This window comes from Haliotis cracherodii, unplaced genomic scaffold, assembly GCF_022045235.1.
Source record: "Haliotis cracherodii isolate W230 unplaced genomic scaffold, xgHalCrac1.p SCAF_17, whole genome shotgun sequence".
Lineage (NCBI taxonomy): Eukaryota > Metazoa > Mollusca > Gastropoda > Lepetellida > Haliotidae > Haliotis > Haliotis cracherodii.
The window spans coordinates 670,893-685,658 of record NW_027266272.1 but is presented as its reverse complement, the minus strand read 5'-3'; the positions used below and the strand labels follow the sequence as shown (position 1 = coordinate 685,658).

Genomic DNA, 14,766 nt, shown 5'->3' with positions numbered 1-14,766 from the left:
TGCCATTCCTGGTCGCCCCCATTCAGCCATTGATGAGGACACTATTCATCAAGTGGATACCGCCATTTTGGCAGACCGACGTATAACTGTTCGCCAGTTAGCACAAGATGTCAAGATCAGTGTAGGGTCTGTTGGAAAAAATCAACCATGACAATTTGAACATGCACAAGGTGTCTGCACGATAGATTCCCAGGCTGCTCACACCTTTCCAAAAGCAGGAACGAGTCAATTGCTCAAAGGATCTTTTGGACATGTGCCAAAAAAAACAGGCAAACCTTTTTGACAGACTTATTACACAGGATGAAACATGGGTCCATTACTATGATCCTGAGACTAAAGTTAAGTCGATGCAATGGAAGCATGTGGAGTCACCACCCCCAAAGAAGGCACGTGTCTAGCCCTCTGCAGACAAGGTCATGCTCATAGTGTTTTGGGACCAGCACGGAGTAGTGATGATGGATTTCTTGGCAAAAGGTAGCACAATTACAGGAGCTTATTATGCTTCACTGCTGTGGAAATTGTGGGACACTATCAAGCTTAAGAGGCGTGGCATGCTGACCAAGGGTGTCCGTCTCCTGCAAGACAATGCTCCAGTACACCTCTCATGTTGCCCAGACAGAAGCGCGGTCCTGTGGCTATGAAATCCTTCCACATCCTCCTTACTCTCCTGACCTTGCACCATCTGACTTCCACCTCTTTCCAACCATGAAGTCATTTTTGAAGGGAAAACGTTTCACAGATGATGAAACACTGATTTCTGAAGTCAAGTCCTGGTTTGAGACGCAAAATGAGGGCTTTTACAAGAGAGGTCTCCATAGTTGCATAAAACGATGGGAGAATGTGTAACTCTTGGTGGTTCCTATGTGGAGAAAGACTAATACCTATGCCAAGTTTCATTCCACTAGTTCCATCGGAATTGGGTCAGGGGAAATCTTTAATGAACACCCCTCGTAAATATATTGACGGAACAGGGAGCCAATTATTTACTCCTACACGCTGTGTTGGCCACTATTCTGCTGTATATAAACGAATATGTCTATATTGTACATCTATTTCGATTAATATTGAGTAAAAATGTCGTGCATGATATAGTTTGTGTCTGTTTCCTGTGTTGATTTGTTTGACAGGTACATGAACAATTAATTATATTATTTCCAGTTCTTGTCTCTGTCTCAATCTTGTGTAATTTCGGCGGCTTTTGCAGTCACGCATACACTATTTCCGGTACTGCAACGCTTGCAATAGACGTGGTAGGTGCGACACAGAAAGTAACTACATCCATGGAATGAACATGTTACATATTCAATCAGGGATCTAACTCACGTTTCACGACAACCTAAGTGGCCTGGGAAACAACAACAGTGAAGTTAATTCGAATTGTGTACACTTTTTACCTACCATCAAAAGCAAAACAACGTTTCCTTAGATATATTTCTATTTCTAAACAACGCAGCAAACGCCAGTTAATCTGACCCGGAATAAACACCGATGTTGCGTGGTTTTTGTCCTGACGTCACTGTTTGGAATGTTCGAATTTATGCAGTGCGCGGTTTATGATATCCTTGCTATGAGACTGACCTTTGGCTCCAGATGAACGCACACTGCGTAACTACTGCTGCACACGCTGGAGAAAACTCCCCTGAACCCAGTAGATATGCATAATCTGCTAACATCACTGCCAAATACCCGTAGAGCTGTCCCCCTTTTTAATAGATTCGTCCGTTGACACACGTGATGTATGTAATCTGTTCAGTCGTTAACAACATTATTGCCAAATACCAGTAGAGCCGTTCCCTGTTTAAAAGCAATGGATTCGTCCGTTGACATACGTGATGTATATGTATTATTAATCTGTTCAGTCGTTAACATCATTGACAAATACCTGTAGAGCTGTCCCCCTCATTAATAGAAATGGATTCGTCCGTTGACACACATGACGACCGCTGTCCCCCTGTGATCACAGATTATCTGACATTATGTTTTGCAGTAAGAAAGAACTGACCGGTATGGGATTTTTAACCGTTTCGTTCTCCATGTGATGTTTTACTCAACGGTCACATTAGGACATGGCTGTGCCTGAAAGATCACACCCACTCACACACTTATTAACAGAGCCATTAAGTGGTATAGATATGCATTTGTCAGAACCCTCACGTGTGTGGGCTGCGTGGGCGTGTGTTATCACAACCTGTGCAGTGTTTACCGATTTCACGGGGACCGCCTCCGTGGTCTAGTGGTAGAGCGTCTGCCCGGAGAGCTGAAAGTCGGTGTTCGATCCCCGGCCGCGTCAAACATAAGTTATACTGGCGCTTGTTTTTACCCTGCCAGGCACTTGGCATTAAGGGGCTAAATCAAGAACTGGTTGGCTCGGAGTCAGTATATTGTGTCTGTGTGGTTTTTTTATGTGAAACTCGTCTCTATATAAAGGTGCAGTTATCTTGAACGTGCGATTAAGCCACATCTCACCTCATTGATTTCATGTCTTATCACTGTGAAACAGTTTATTCTGTTATTCTAGACTTTCTGACAGAAGTGCGAAGCTGATATGTGTTAGAACCATCTGTAGATAGCGCACCTGCCATGTTTATCTCCACGTAAGTGAGAGCGCACCTGCCATGTTTATCTCCAAGTAAGTGAGAGCGCACCTGCCATGTTTATCTCAACGTAAGTGAGAGCGCACCTGCCATGTTTATCTCAACGTAAGTGAGAGTTGTACCGAGTAACGCTGGCTGTAACGCCAGTAACGTCTCGTTGGGTCGGTTTTAATACAACTTAGTTATACCCTATGTTTTCTGCCGCATTTCCATCGTTAGTAAGTTGGGGATAAGTCTTTCCAGCAGGACCTAAGTCAAAAAGCCAATTCCTACCTGAGCTAAAATAAAGGGACAGGTAAGAACGCATTGTCTGTTTCATGTTTACATCGATGCTTAATGATACAGAGAGACAATAATCACTACGTCAACTTTTCCTTCCCCTTGAGTAGGTATATCACACGGACCTGTTCTCACTGAAGACATGTCACACTGAACTGTTCTCACTGTGTGAATGTCAAACTGACCTGGTCTCATAGTATGAATGTCACACTGACCTGGTCTCACGGTTGCTGGATGTATCACCGAGGAGGCACTGTGTCTTGCGTTGTTTGACTTAATGGTTTTGTCTTCAGCAAGTAGAATGCCAGGACACTGCCCCCTGTGCCCTGTACGTTCCAAGGTGTTTAAAGATCACTGAGTGTGTATAACCACACCGAGCCAACAATACTTTTCTGAGGAGGCTTGAAAACCAAACACAACATCTGAAGTTGACGAGGAGACTCACTACGAGCCTATTCGTTGTGTGTGTGTGTGTGTGTGGGGGGGGGGGGGGGGGGGGGGGGGGGAATAAATCAGTAAATGATACAAGTCTTCATCTGGAAGGTTTGTCTTCTTCATCTTACGTGCCGTTGAGCGCGAAGCGAATTGACAAGAGAGTTCAGATTGACAAAGGGAAAGCTACACTTAAATTCTTCATAACCAAATCTCCCCCATGTTCTATGTTCTATTTTCATAACGTACAAATTATGCTGGTATATAACGACAGCTTACAGTGTCTGTTTTTTTATTTCAGAAGCTGCAGCCTACAGGTCGATATGGCGAACACAACACTTCAGACCCTGGTGAAAGAAATGTACGGAAACACAACACTGCCTCCCGCTGTGACAACCCCATTCTACCCTCCTGAATTCCACAGGCTGAATGCTGTAAGCACCTTTCTTAACACCTTCTACATCTGGGTCATTTTTGTCATCGGATGTCCTGGGAATGTGGTCTGCGTGGTCGTGATCATCAACATGTCCAAGCAGAGACTGACCACGTCTTTCTTCTACGTCGCTGTGTTGTCCATAGTTGACAATTTGACCATCATTTTGAAGATTATTGAAAATCAATCTCGACAAATGAGGTTTTCAATCGACGAAACAGGATGTCAGTTTCTGTTTTTCTTCGGTTTAACATTTGCAGCATTTGCAAACTGGATTCTGATAATACTATCCGCGGAAAGGTTCACGGCGGTGGCGTTCCCCATGAGGGTGGGGCTGATCTGGTCGCTGAAGAAGGCGGTGGGGATCCTAGTAGGCGTGTTCCTGTTTCTCGGCCTCATCCACAGCCACATCTTCGCCACAGTCACCCATTATGAAAGTTATACCTGTACAGTGAAGGAGACGTTTCACCAGCACATATTCCCATTCTGGTTCTTCACAAGCGCTACCATATATGCCTTCCTTCCTGCTACCTGTCTGATTATCTTTAACATCCTCATCATTTTGTCATTAAGGAGGCATTCCGACCAGCGACAGCACATGCTGTCGAAGTGTGACCCCGCCCAAATGGAGGCACGACGGCAGGAACGACAAGTCACCATCATGCTCGTCACCCTCTCTGTTGTTTTCCTCATTCTCACCATCCCACGTTGTGTGTGCGTCATCCTTTACAACCAGCTATGTTCTGATGACAAAGACTTTATGTGTGACGCAAGGAGGGGATTATTTAACGCTATCACAACCCAGATCGCAGACACCAACCATGCCATTAACTTTTACCTCTACTTCTTGTCCGGAAGAAGGTTTCGGAAACAGTTCCTGAAGCTGTTTAGGTGTGGCCCAGTCACGTACACGGAGGTGTCTAATGAAACCACACACATGTCCGAAATTCCTATCGCTGAATCAGGAATATGATGTGGGCACCTTGGTGCACTCAGGTGTATTCCAGGGCCCACTTGCACAAAGCTATCTTAGCGCTAAGATGATGGTAACTCCCATACTTTAACATAGACTTACGATAGTCTTAGCGCTAAGATCGCTTTGTGCAAGTGTGCCCAGGTCAGGAAAAGCATATTATGTTGTCTTTCTCACATGTCATCTTCCGAACATACATACAGTACAAGCAACAAGGCCGAACTCCATCTTTAAGGGCGCGTACTGTGAAGAACATCTTAAACAAAAACTCGTTTGTTCGAGCCCCGTTGATCCAGACACCTAACCTTCAAGGTTTTCCCCTCGGAATCCTTACATGTATACAAGGAGTCATTACCCATCCCCTCGTTTATCCGGAAACAAGGAACCATTGGTTACAATTACCCAGGAATCACTATCCGGTTTAACGGTATTCCACTGTATATACTAATGACTTTATTCTGTACCCGTTTATCCAGATATAAACCAATCATGACGTCTGGATTAACAGGGGTCTAAAATTATATACACATGTAATCAATTTAATTCGCTGATTTTTTTTATGGCTGGAGGAAATCCATACGCATATCCCTCTAAATTACTGACACAAGTCACTAGTTATCTCAGAGCACAGGCAATTGCTCGCGTTCCACTAACTATACACTACAGATCTCACAAGCTCCACCACTGACGTTCGAGGCAGATTGCCGGATTTCATATCAACTGAACAGTTTGTGCAGTCACGTGTTTGTTGTTAAAGTCCTGTCATGCTGAAATGTAAAAGTTTCACGAAATTCGAGAGCTTCACACCTCTATAAGCTGTATGCTATACAGTACTTTATCAGCGTGTAAATATACTCCACCGAACCAATAGTGACCACCCATTGGACAGAAGTTTTTGCCTGGGCTCTTATCAACAAGTACTGGACATCATTTGGTGGGAACTCGTGCCCTTTTCGAACTAAATGTTTACCATACTACCACGAGAAAACACACGACTAGTCGACACCCTCTATTATCCAGTGGCTTTACATGAGACCGTAATTCGATCATGACAATTAACCTGGACACATCGGTCGCCAGACCTTCGTCGTGAGCCCGGAAAAATCCGAACGACGCTAAACATTTGAAGTCATTCTCATGAGCGAGTGCAATTATCTGCTTGCTCAGAAATTGGGGTTGTTACGTCACTTCCGGAACGACAATATAGGGCGAGGGTGTACAGGGTATCAGCATAGAATGAAGATTTAACACTCTGTATGACGTCATCAATGTCGGTCAGATCCCCTCTTCAGCCTCATGGACATCTGCTGTTATCAGGACCTGTAGTTCCATGCACACTGAAGGAGCGTCATGTTGAAGTGATATCTGACAATGTTCGTCAGCACAGCCACAGATTCTGAACGTTGTTCCCACGACTTGATGCTCGCTCGGAGGTCAAAGGTTTGGGAACCAGTGGAGCACTGTGGGACACGAGTCTGATAACAAAGGGCTGACTTGTGTAACAACAAAACAATCACTCTGTCAACAGTCGACACATGCAGCCCTGAAACATCGTCACACACAAGGAAGAAGGTAGTCCCGCACCATGACCGTGGAATATATTTATTTCATGAACAATAATTAAATCTAGAAACGCATACAAAAGCAAGTCTAGCCGGCTCAAGCTACCTCTATTCCACAATCAAATTCTTTTTTTATTTTTAGAGTCAAGAAGGCTATTGTCTAGGAAGAAGGTTACAGCCAATGCTATCCTGTGACCAACATATACTCCCTGCGTGACAGACCTTGAGCTTGACCTTTAGTTAGCTGTGCAAGCGTGACTGTTCATTTGGAATATTACTGTCCAATTTCGGAACAGGATAAAGCCTACACTATTTTCTTTTTATTGAATGTCGTGTTTCTATCTGTTGCATTACCATAACTGATCACTCTGAAGCATATTGAATACTTCGTAACTTTCAAGGGGAATCTTATTGTAGTTTTGTGAAGGGAGGCACTTATCGACCTTATCACATGTCTGCCTGGATACCAGCTTGTCTGCATGTCAACGATATCAGTGTTGTAGCGCTGTGACTTGCCATTAAACTGCCCTCTCATCACAAACAGTATTGTGTCATTTACCAAACAACGAAACGTGTATAAATTCGATACACAGTGTTAATGAACCGTGGCTCCTTTACATGGCAATCTCAGTAAAATCAGAGTTCAATGTTTGAAATTATTTATGGTTACAACATGTCTTATAACAATAAGCATAAGTTCGAAGGCTACATTGAAGGTCACGCGTAACTGGTCACGTGACTTCCAGACTCCTTTCTGCATATTTATGCTGTACACCGTACGCAACCCATGCTTGCCGTAAAATGTGACTGTGCTTGTCGTACGAGGTGACTAGCGGGATCGGGTGGTCAGTCCCGCTGACTTGGTCATAGCATCCCGATTCCGAAGATCGATGCTCATGATATCAATCACTGGGTTGACTGGTCCAGGCACGATAATTTCCAGACCGCCATCATAAAGCTGGAATATTGCTGGGTGCGGCGTTAAACTACAAACAAACACACAAACAAACTATATCGTACGACATGAAGACATCATATGTTCCCACGGTTGCCACGGCGACATGTACACAAGACTGACATCTACATTACCCCCACGGTAATAATGTCAAGAATGATTAACCCTTGTAAGGAGAAGAATATTATGCAGTAAGTAGCCACTGATAGTTCTAATTGGGTCATTATATCACGACTATTGACGATCAACTATCTTACAGAACAAACATGGTATATTAAACAACTGTAGTTGCATATAATCGTGTCGTCTGACATTCCGTCTCAACTGCAGTTAACGCCCCGTATATTACATGTGCAAGTGTGTCTGGAGCTAATCACCGTGTACATCAGAGTCATTATAAGTAATTATAGTTTGCTGTGAGAAACACATGTTGGTCATACGATATGCTATATGCGGAACACGGAACATACCATATCATTTACGTAAACTCCGATCTCCGATACGGGGCTTGTCTGAGCCAAGATCTAAAGACCTGAACCAAACTGGGTGACCTTTGGCCGCCGAATCTTAAAGAAGGCTGGGCTGGTTCTTCGACCAATCAGAACTCAGCTTTCTGAAACGATTTGGTTTCACTTTTCTGTCAGATCCATTGAGAACTATGAATGGGTACCCACTCAGAACACGGTATTCCTTGTCGGGTGTATATGTCTCGGATCTCAGAAACGACAGGATGGACGAAATATTCACGACATGCTAATGGTCGATTTTCTACACGTTCTACTTTCCTAGTCGTATTCGAGGTACGGAAACGAGCTATGCTTGTCTGAATGTTTCGCTCACTGGTACCGAGCAGTTGTCAGGTCGACGATGATTGGCTGATGAGAAATTCCTCTGATCTCCTTGCATAGTTGAATTGTATCGGACTCAAATATCTGACTTTTTCCAGATTAGTTTAACTCATAAATTCAGTGACATAAAACTTTTGCAGTTACATATTATGTGGCCGTCAATGTCTGGTTGCCCAATACCACACTGCGACATTTTAGATACCAACGGTAAACTGTTATAGCAGGTGTACCGGCATTTACAAAAACCGATGACGTCATTTCCTGAATGCAGCTTACGAGGTTATGATGCAATGAATGGGATCAGTAGATACTCTCAGGACAACAAAGGGGTTCTGAACAAATCTACAGAATGAACACGATGTATCAATAACACTGAATCAGACACTTCTATACAGGATGTATCAATAACACTGTCATGTATATAGCTGTAGAATCAGACACTTCTATACACGATATATCAATAACACTGTCATGTATATAGCTGTAGAATCAGACACTTCTATACACGATGTATCAATAACACAGGCATGTATAAAGCTGTGAGATCAGACACTTCTATACACGATGTATCAATAAAACTGGCATTTATATAGCTGTAGAATCACACACTTCTATACACGATGTATCAATAACACTGTCATGTATATAGCTGTAGAATCAGACACTTCTATACACGATGTATCAATAACACTGTCATGTATATAGCTGTAGAATCACACACTTCTATACAGGATGTATCAATAAAACGGTCATGTATATAGCTGTGAGATCAAACACTTCTATACACGATGTATTAATAACACCGGCATGTATATAGCTGTAGAATCAGACACTTCTATACAGGATGTATCAATAACACGGTCATGTATATAGCTGTAGAATCAGACACTTCTATACACGATGTATCAATAAAACGGTCATGTATATAGCTGTAGAATCAGACACTTCTATACAGGATGTATCAATAACACTGTCATGTATATAGCTGTGAGATCAAACACTTCTATACACGATGTATCAATAACACTGTCATGTATGTAGCTGTGAGATCAAACACTTCTATACACGATGTATCAATAAGACAGGCATGTATATAGCTGTAAAATCAGACACTTCTATACAGGATGTATCAATAACACTGGCATGTATATAGCTGTAGAATCAGACACCTCTATACACGATATATCAATAACACTGTCATGTATATAGCTGTAGAATCAGACACTTCTATACACGATGTATCAATAACACAGGCATGTATAAAGTTGTGAGATCAGACACTTCTATACACGATGTATCAATAACACTGTCATGTATATAGCTGTAGAATCAGACACTTCTATACACGATGTATCAATAACACTGTCATGTATATAGCTGTAGAATCAGACACTTCTATACAGGATGTATCAATAACACTGTCATGTATATAGCTGTGAGATCAAACACTTTTATACAGGATGAATCAATAACACTGTCACGTATATAGCTGTAGAATCAGACACCTCTATACACGATATATCAATAACACTGTCATGTATATAGCTGTAGAATCACACACTTCTATACACGATGTATCAATAACACTGTCATGTATAAAGCTGTGAGATCAGACACTTCTATACACGATGTATCAATAAAACTGGCATTTATATAGCTGTAGAATCACACACTTCTATACACGATGTATCAATAACACTGTCATGTATATAGCTGTAGAATCACACACTTCTATACACGATGTATCAATAACACTGTCATGTATATAGCTGTAGAATCAGACACTTCTATACACGATGTATCAATAACACAGGCATGTATATAGCTGTAGAATCAGACACTTCTATACAGGATGTATCAATAACACTGTCATGTATATAGCTGTAGAATCAAACACGTCTATACAGGATGTATCAATAAAACGGTCATGTATATAGCTGTAGAATCAGACACTTCTATACAGGATGTATCAATAAAACGGTCATGTATATAGCTGTAGAATCAGACACTTCTATACAGGATGTATCAATAACACTGTCATGTATATAGCTGTAGAATCAGACACTTCTATACAGGATGTATCAATAAAACGGTCATGTATATAGCTGTAGAATCAGACACTGCTATACACGATGTATCAATAACACTGTCATATATATAGCTGTGAGATCAAACACTTCTATACACGATGTATCAATAACACTGTCATGTATGTAGCTGTAAAATCAGACACTTCTATACACGATGTATCAGTAGCACTGTCATGTATATAGCTTTAGAATCAGACACTTCTATTCACGATGTATCAATAACACTGTCATGTATATAGCTGTAGAATCAGACACCTCTATGCACGATGTATCAATAACACGGTCATGTATATAGCTGTAGAATCAGACACCTCTATGCACGATGTATCCATAAGCTAAGACAGGTAAGGTATGTGTTGTGTACAACTGCACAGATAGGTGATGTCTGAGTTATATTTCTGACGTCACGTATGATTAACTGCACGGAATGTGTAATCAGTGTGATGGAGATTTCGTGTGTGTCCTCCAGCAGGCTAGCCTTATCTCGTTAACGGACCCAGTAACAGGCGGGAGCTAATATGAAGATTTTAAGTGTCACTAAATGCAATAATTATTCCTAATACATGATAATTACCATCTCAAAAACGCAATTACTATAAGCGAGACAACCTCTATATTCACATGTCATCCTTCAATGATGTTGTCTAAAAGCGTTCTCGTCTCTCATAAACGGTATCCTAACAGTGCAAGTTTTCCTGGAATATGCGCATTAGGTCAGTGATTAGTCAGCGGGACAGTGACAACAGGCAATATAGTTCCAACTTCTGAACACTAATGTTTCATGACTATTTTTACTGACAGTAGTTTTAATGACACCAAACACAAGGTACATTGTTTGAGGTAACAACCTGCTTCAATGGATGTTTGATAAATAACTACAAATATTTGCTTTGGTCCACATTTCTGAAGGTTAACTCGTCTGCTTGGATTTGCATAGGCGGGGGTATATCATCGATCTGAGACCAGAATGGCTCCTTAAGCTTAATTGATCTGCGATCTGTTACCACAGTAATGTGTCCAGGTTTCCGATGGTCTGTTCTGAGTCTTCGCCGACAGACAAGGACGACTCTATGCTTATTTGCAAACACTAAAAATAGTCCCTACCTGACCCCTTGTATTTGCATATTTATCTGAACATGACCCTTACGGATACCGTTTTTTCCTTTGATTTTATTCTGCCGAGGCATCTGTCCATTCTGTGATAAATATATACATGCAGACAAGCTCCACAGATACTGTTAATGTACGTCAGGCGCACACTGGTGATAGTACTCAGCTTGAAGCTAGGACGTGTGACTGCCGAATCTTGCCAGGCTGTGTCTCATGGTATGTGTTGTCTATTCCTTGCAGTTCTATACATCTTAAAATGTAATGTCAAACCTTTCAGTGATGATATTTGCCGTGATGTTCTGTCACTGTTTGTTATCAATAGTAAAAACATGTGTGTGATCGTTGATAAGCATTAGGACAGATTTCTCAGCTTATTTAGGAGAAGGAAGAAACTTGCAGCTAGGAACGTTTATCTGCCGACAGATGATTGTAGGGCGCTGTAAGAGTGTCTCCGCCAACGTCAGACAATCCCACACGGCTTACAAATACGCACATCAAACTACATCAATCCTCTTCAGGAGAATCTAAGTAAGTCACGAGTATTGACATGCGCCAAACCCTTTCGTAATGAAACCAAGTATTTTATTTATAAGCTACACCAAGCAGCTAGTTCGCCCTCATTCCTTACACTCATCATCCACGTTCAAGTGTGTGTATCAGGATCAGATTTACGTCACGCTTCAGCGTCATGAGGCCCGGGGTTTACCCGCAGCGGGGAACAGCCCCGCACTAGTACCAACACACATACAAGCGATCTTAGCGCTAAGATGATCGTAACATCCATACAGTAACATAGGCTTGCAATTATCGTAGCGCTGAGATGCTCGTAACTCCCATGTTTTAACATAGGCTTGCAATAATCTCAGCGCTAAGATGACCCTAACTCCCATACTTTAAATAGGCTTGCAATAATCTTAGTGCTAAGATGTTCGTAGCTCCCATACTTTAACATAGGCTTGCACTAATCTTAGCGCTAATATGGCTTTGTGCAAGTGGGCCCTTGTCTGATTGTGAATATCAATGGTTATGCCAAAAATCGTATTCTTCAAAACACGGGAGTTCCAGGGATAATTTTCGAGAAAACATTCTTACATTTACATTCATACATTTTCGACACAAACTTAAGTTCAAGTTTGTCATAAGGGATTAGAAAAGATTGATGTTATAGAAAAGCACATGTAGATTACATGCATTCCTTGATGTGGAACCTAGCACATAAACTTTAATGGCTCACGGAGAGCGTTGACGATACCCAGCAACACTGTTGGTAAAAATAAAAACACCGGTAATAGAATATCCAAAGACATGTCACAAATGCTTTGTTTGGGATTACACTCTTTTTGTAAAGTACAGATGCCGGTACATTTTGGGTTGCGTCCCATCCGGGATTCGAACCCACACTCTCAAATAGGGGCACCTTATCGCTAACACAATTTGGACTTCTCGCGGTATGGCAATATTCCCTCTAGGCCACGATATGGGTCGCATGCGTTACGTGTTTCTTTACGATAAAAAGTGTATACGTAAAACAACATTAATGAATTGTCCTCAGTGTGTGTGTGTGTGGGTGTGTGTGTGTGGGGGGGGGGGGGGGGGGGCGGCTGATGTGTGTTATAATCATAAAAGAGAGCTGAGATTTTTCCAGTCGCATTTCAAATTATACATATGGACGGAATGTTGAAATTTTCTCACTATCTACTTAAATATAATTTAACAGTACAGACATATGTGCTTTTATAACAATCCACGTATTTCTGCGTAAAAAAGAATCTGATTGATTTATGACCCTATTTAGCTATTGTATCCCCCGCCCCCAGGCCAAGTTAGCAAAACAAATAGCAAATAACACCGCTCAATAGCGCTGAGTAAAAAGCAATAGTGTTTTCCTAAAAACAACGCTTATATCAATGTTTGTTCTGTTTGCGGAGTAGATGTGATCAAAGTGGAAGTCCTCACCCAAGCAATGGTAATACTGCCGGATGTCCTTTATGTAATTTCTAGTTTTGGGATGACATATTGTTCTCAGTAACCGTAATGTGGAAATAGATAGTTGATTGGTTTTATATTCAAGTTGGTATTTCCGCTATTCAACGTGTTCAGTGAGGCCGTCTTATCAACAGTCATTTCTGAGACATGAATGCAAAGTATAATTACCGTATTCAACGTAATAAGCGCCCCACTCTAATAAACGCCCACGGCGATATTTGCTAATACATTGGCTAGTGAACAATCCCAATTAGCACCCCTTCCGATTGATTAATGTACACAAGACTTATTTATTTGCGTATAATACGCACTCGTTATATATATATATATATATATATATATATATATATATATATATATATATATATATATATATATATATATATGCACACTTAATTATGGGCAATCAAATTCGGGAAAAATATATCTGTCGTACATAAACATTTCAGGCTGTCAGCAAATTAATCTTTCAACTCAACTTTTTTTTCACCAAAATAATATTCTAATTTTGAGCGCTTATTACGTCGAATACGGTAATTAAGTCTACGCTTATTATTTTGCATTTGTAATTAACTCGAACGTTAATTTCAAGATTTACAGCACATACTATTCAAAAGAAGTTAAAGAACACCCGATTCCTTCATATGACTATGGTTAGTCATTAGGGGAAGCGATAGAGCGAGAAAGCGATAAAGTGAGAAAGCGATAGAGCGATAAAGCGATAGAGCGAGAAAGCAATAGAGCGAGAAAGCCAGAAAGCGAGAAAGCGATAGAGCGATAAAGCGATAAAAAGGAGATCATATATGTCAGTTGTATTAGCCAGTGTGTATTGTTTGCAACGTCCAAAGAGTTATTTTTTTCGGTAATTAGATTTGGAATTGAAGCCGAATATGTGCTCGTCCGATTTCGGGATCACAATTATGTTCATTAAGTTGCATGTACATTATGCATACATGTACACAGTTATGTTTCCCTTACACAATACAGATGAATTAGATATATGTCTCTACCTTAAGTCACAAATACGACTTTCGAGAGCGTCATTTACCCGTAACACCATTCCTTGGACAATAGAAATGAAATGCGTTGTAAATATTTTTTTAGAACAACTCGTTTCTTATAATGACTTTCGATCAAACTGTCTTCGGGAATTACATTTACTGCTAAAGTGCTTGTAAAAAAAAGGTTAACTTTCCCGCCAGGAGAGACAAGATATCCAATTATAGTATAGGCTCAGGCAGGAATATACATATTTATGTAGTAATTCTCTAACCATTCAAACTGTATGGTTAACAATTGTGCGCTCTGATGTGAGTTATGTTGTTATCTACTACCTTTTTACACAGACAATGAGTCGGACACACACACACACACACACACACACACACACACACACACACACACACACACACACACACACACACACACACACACACACACACACACACACACACACACACACACACACACACACACACACACACACATAATTTTGACAAAACTA

The 14,766-nt window shown here is 41.1% G+C and overlaps 1 protein-coding gene across 1 annotated transcript in view; it reads left to right on the top strand.

The window, feature by feature from the left end:
* Positions 1-6,797, top strand: part of LOC139464209 (probable G-protein coupled receptor B0563.6) — a 32,491-nt gene extending 25,694 nt beyond the window's left edge. The window contains exon 2 of the mRNA XM_071245732.1: positions 3,607-6,797. Coding sequence (XP_071101833.1) covers positions 3,629-4,711 — 1,083 coding nt within the window. The 5' untranslated portion in view covers positions 3,607-3,628 and the 3' untranslated portion in view covers positions 4,712-6,797. The remainder of the gene's footprint in view (positions 1-3,606) is intronic.
* The last annotated feature ends 7,969 nt before the right edge of the window (positions 6,798-14,766 follow it).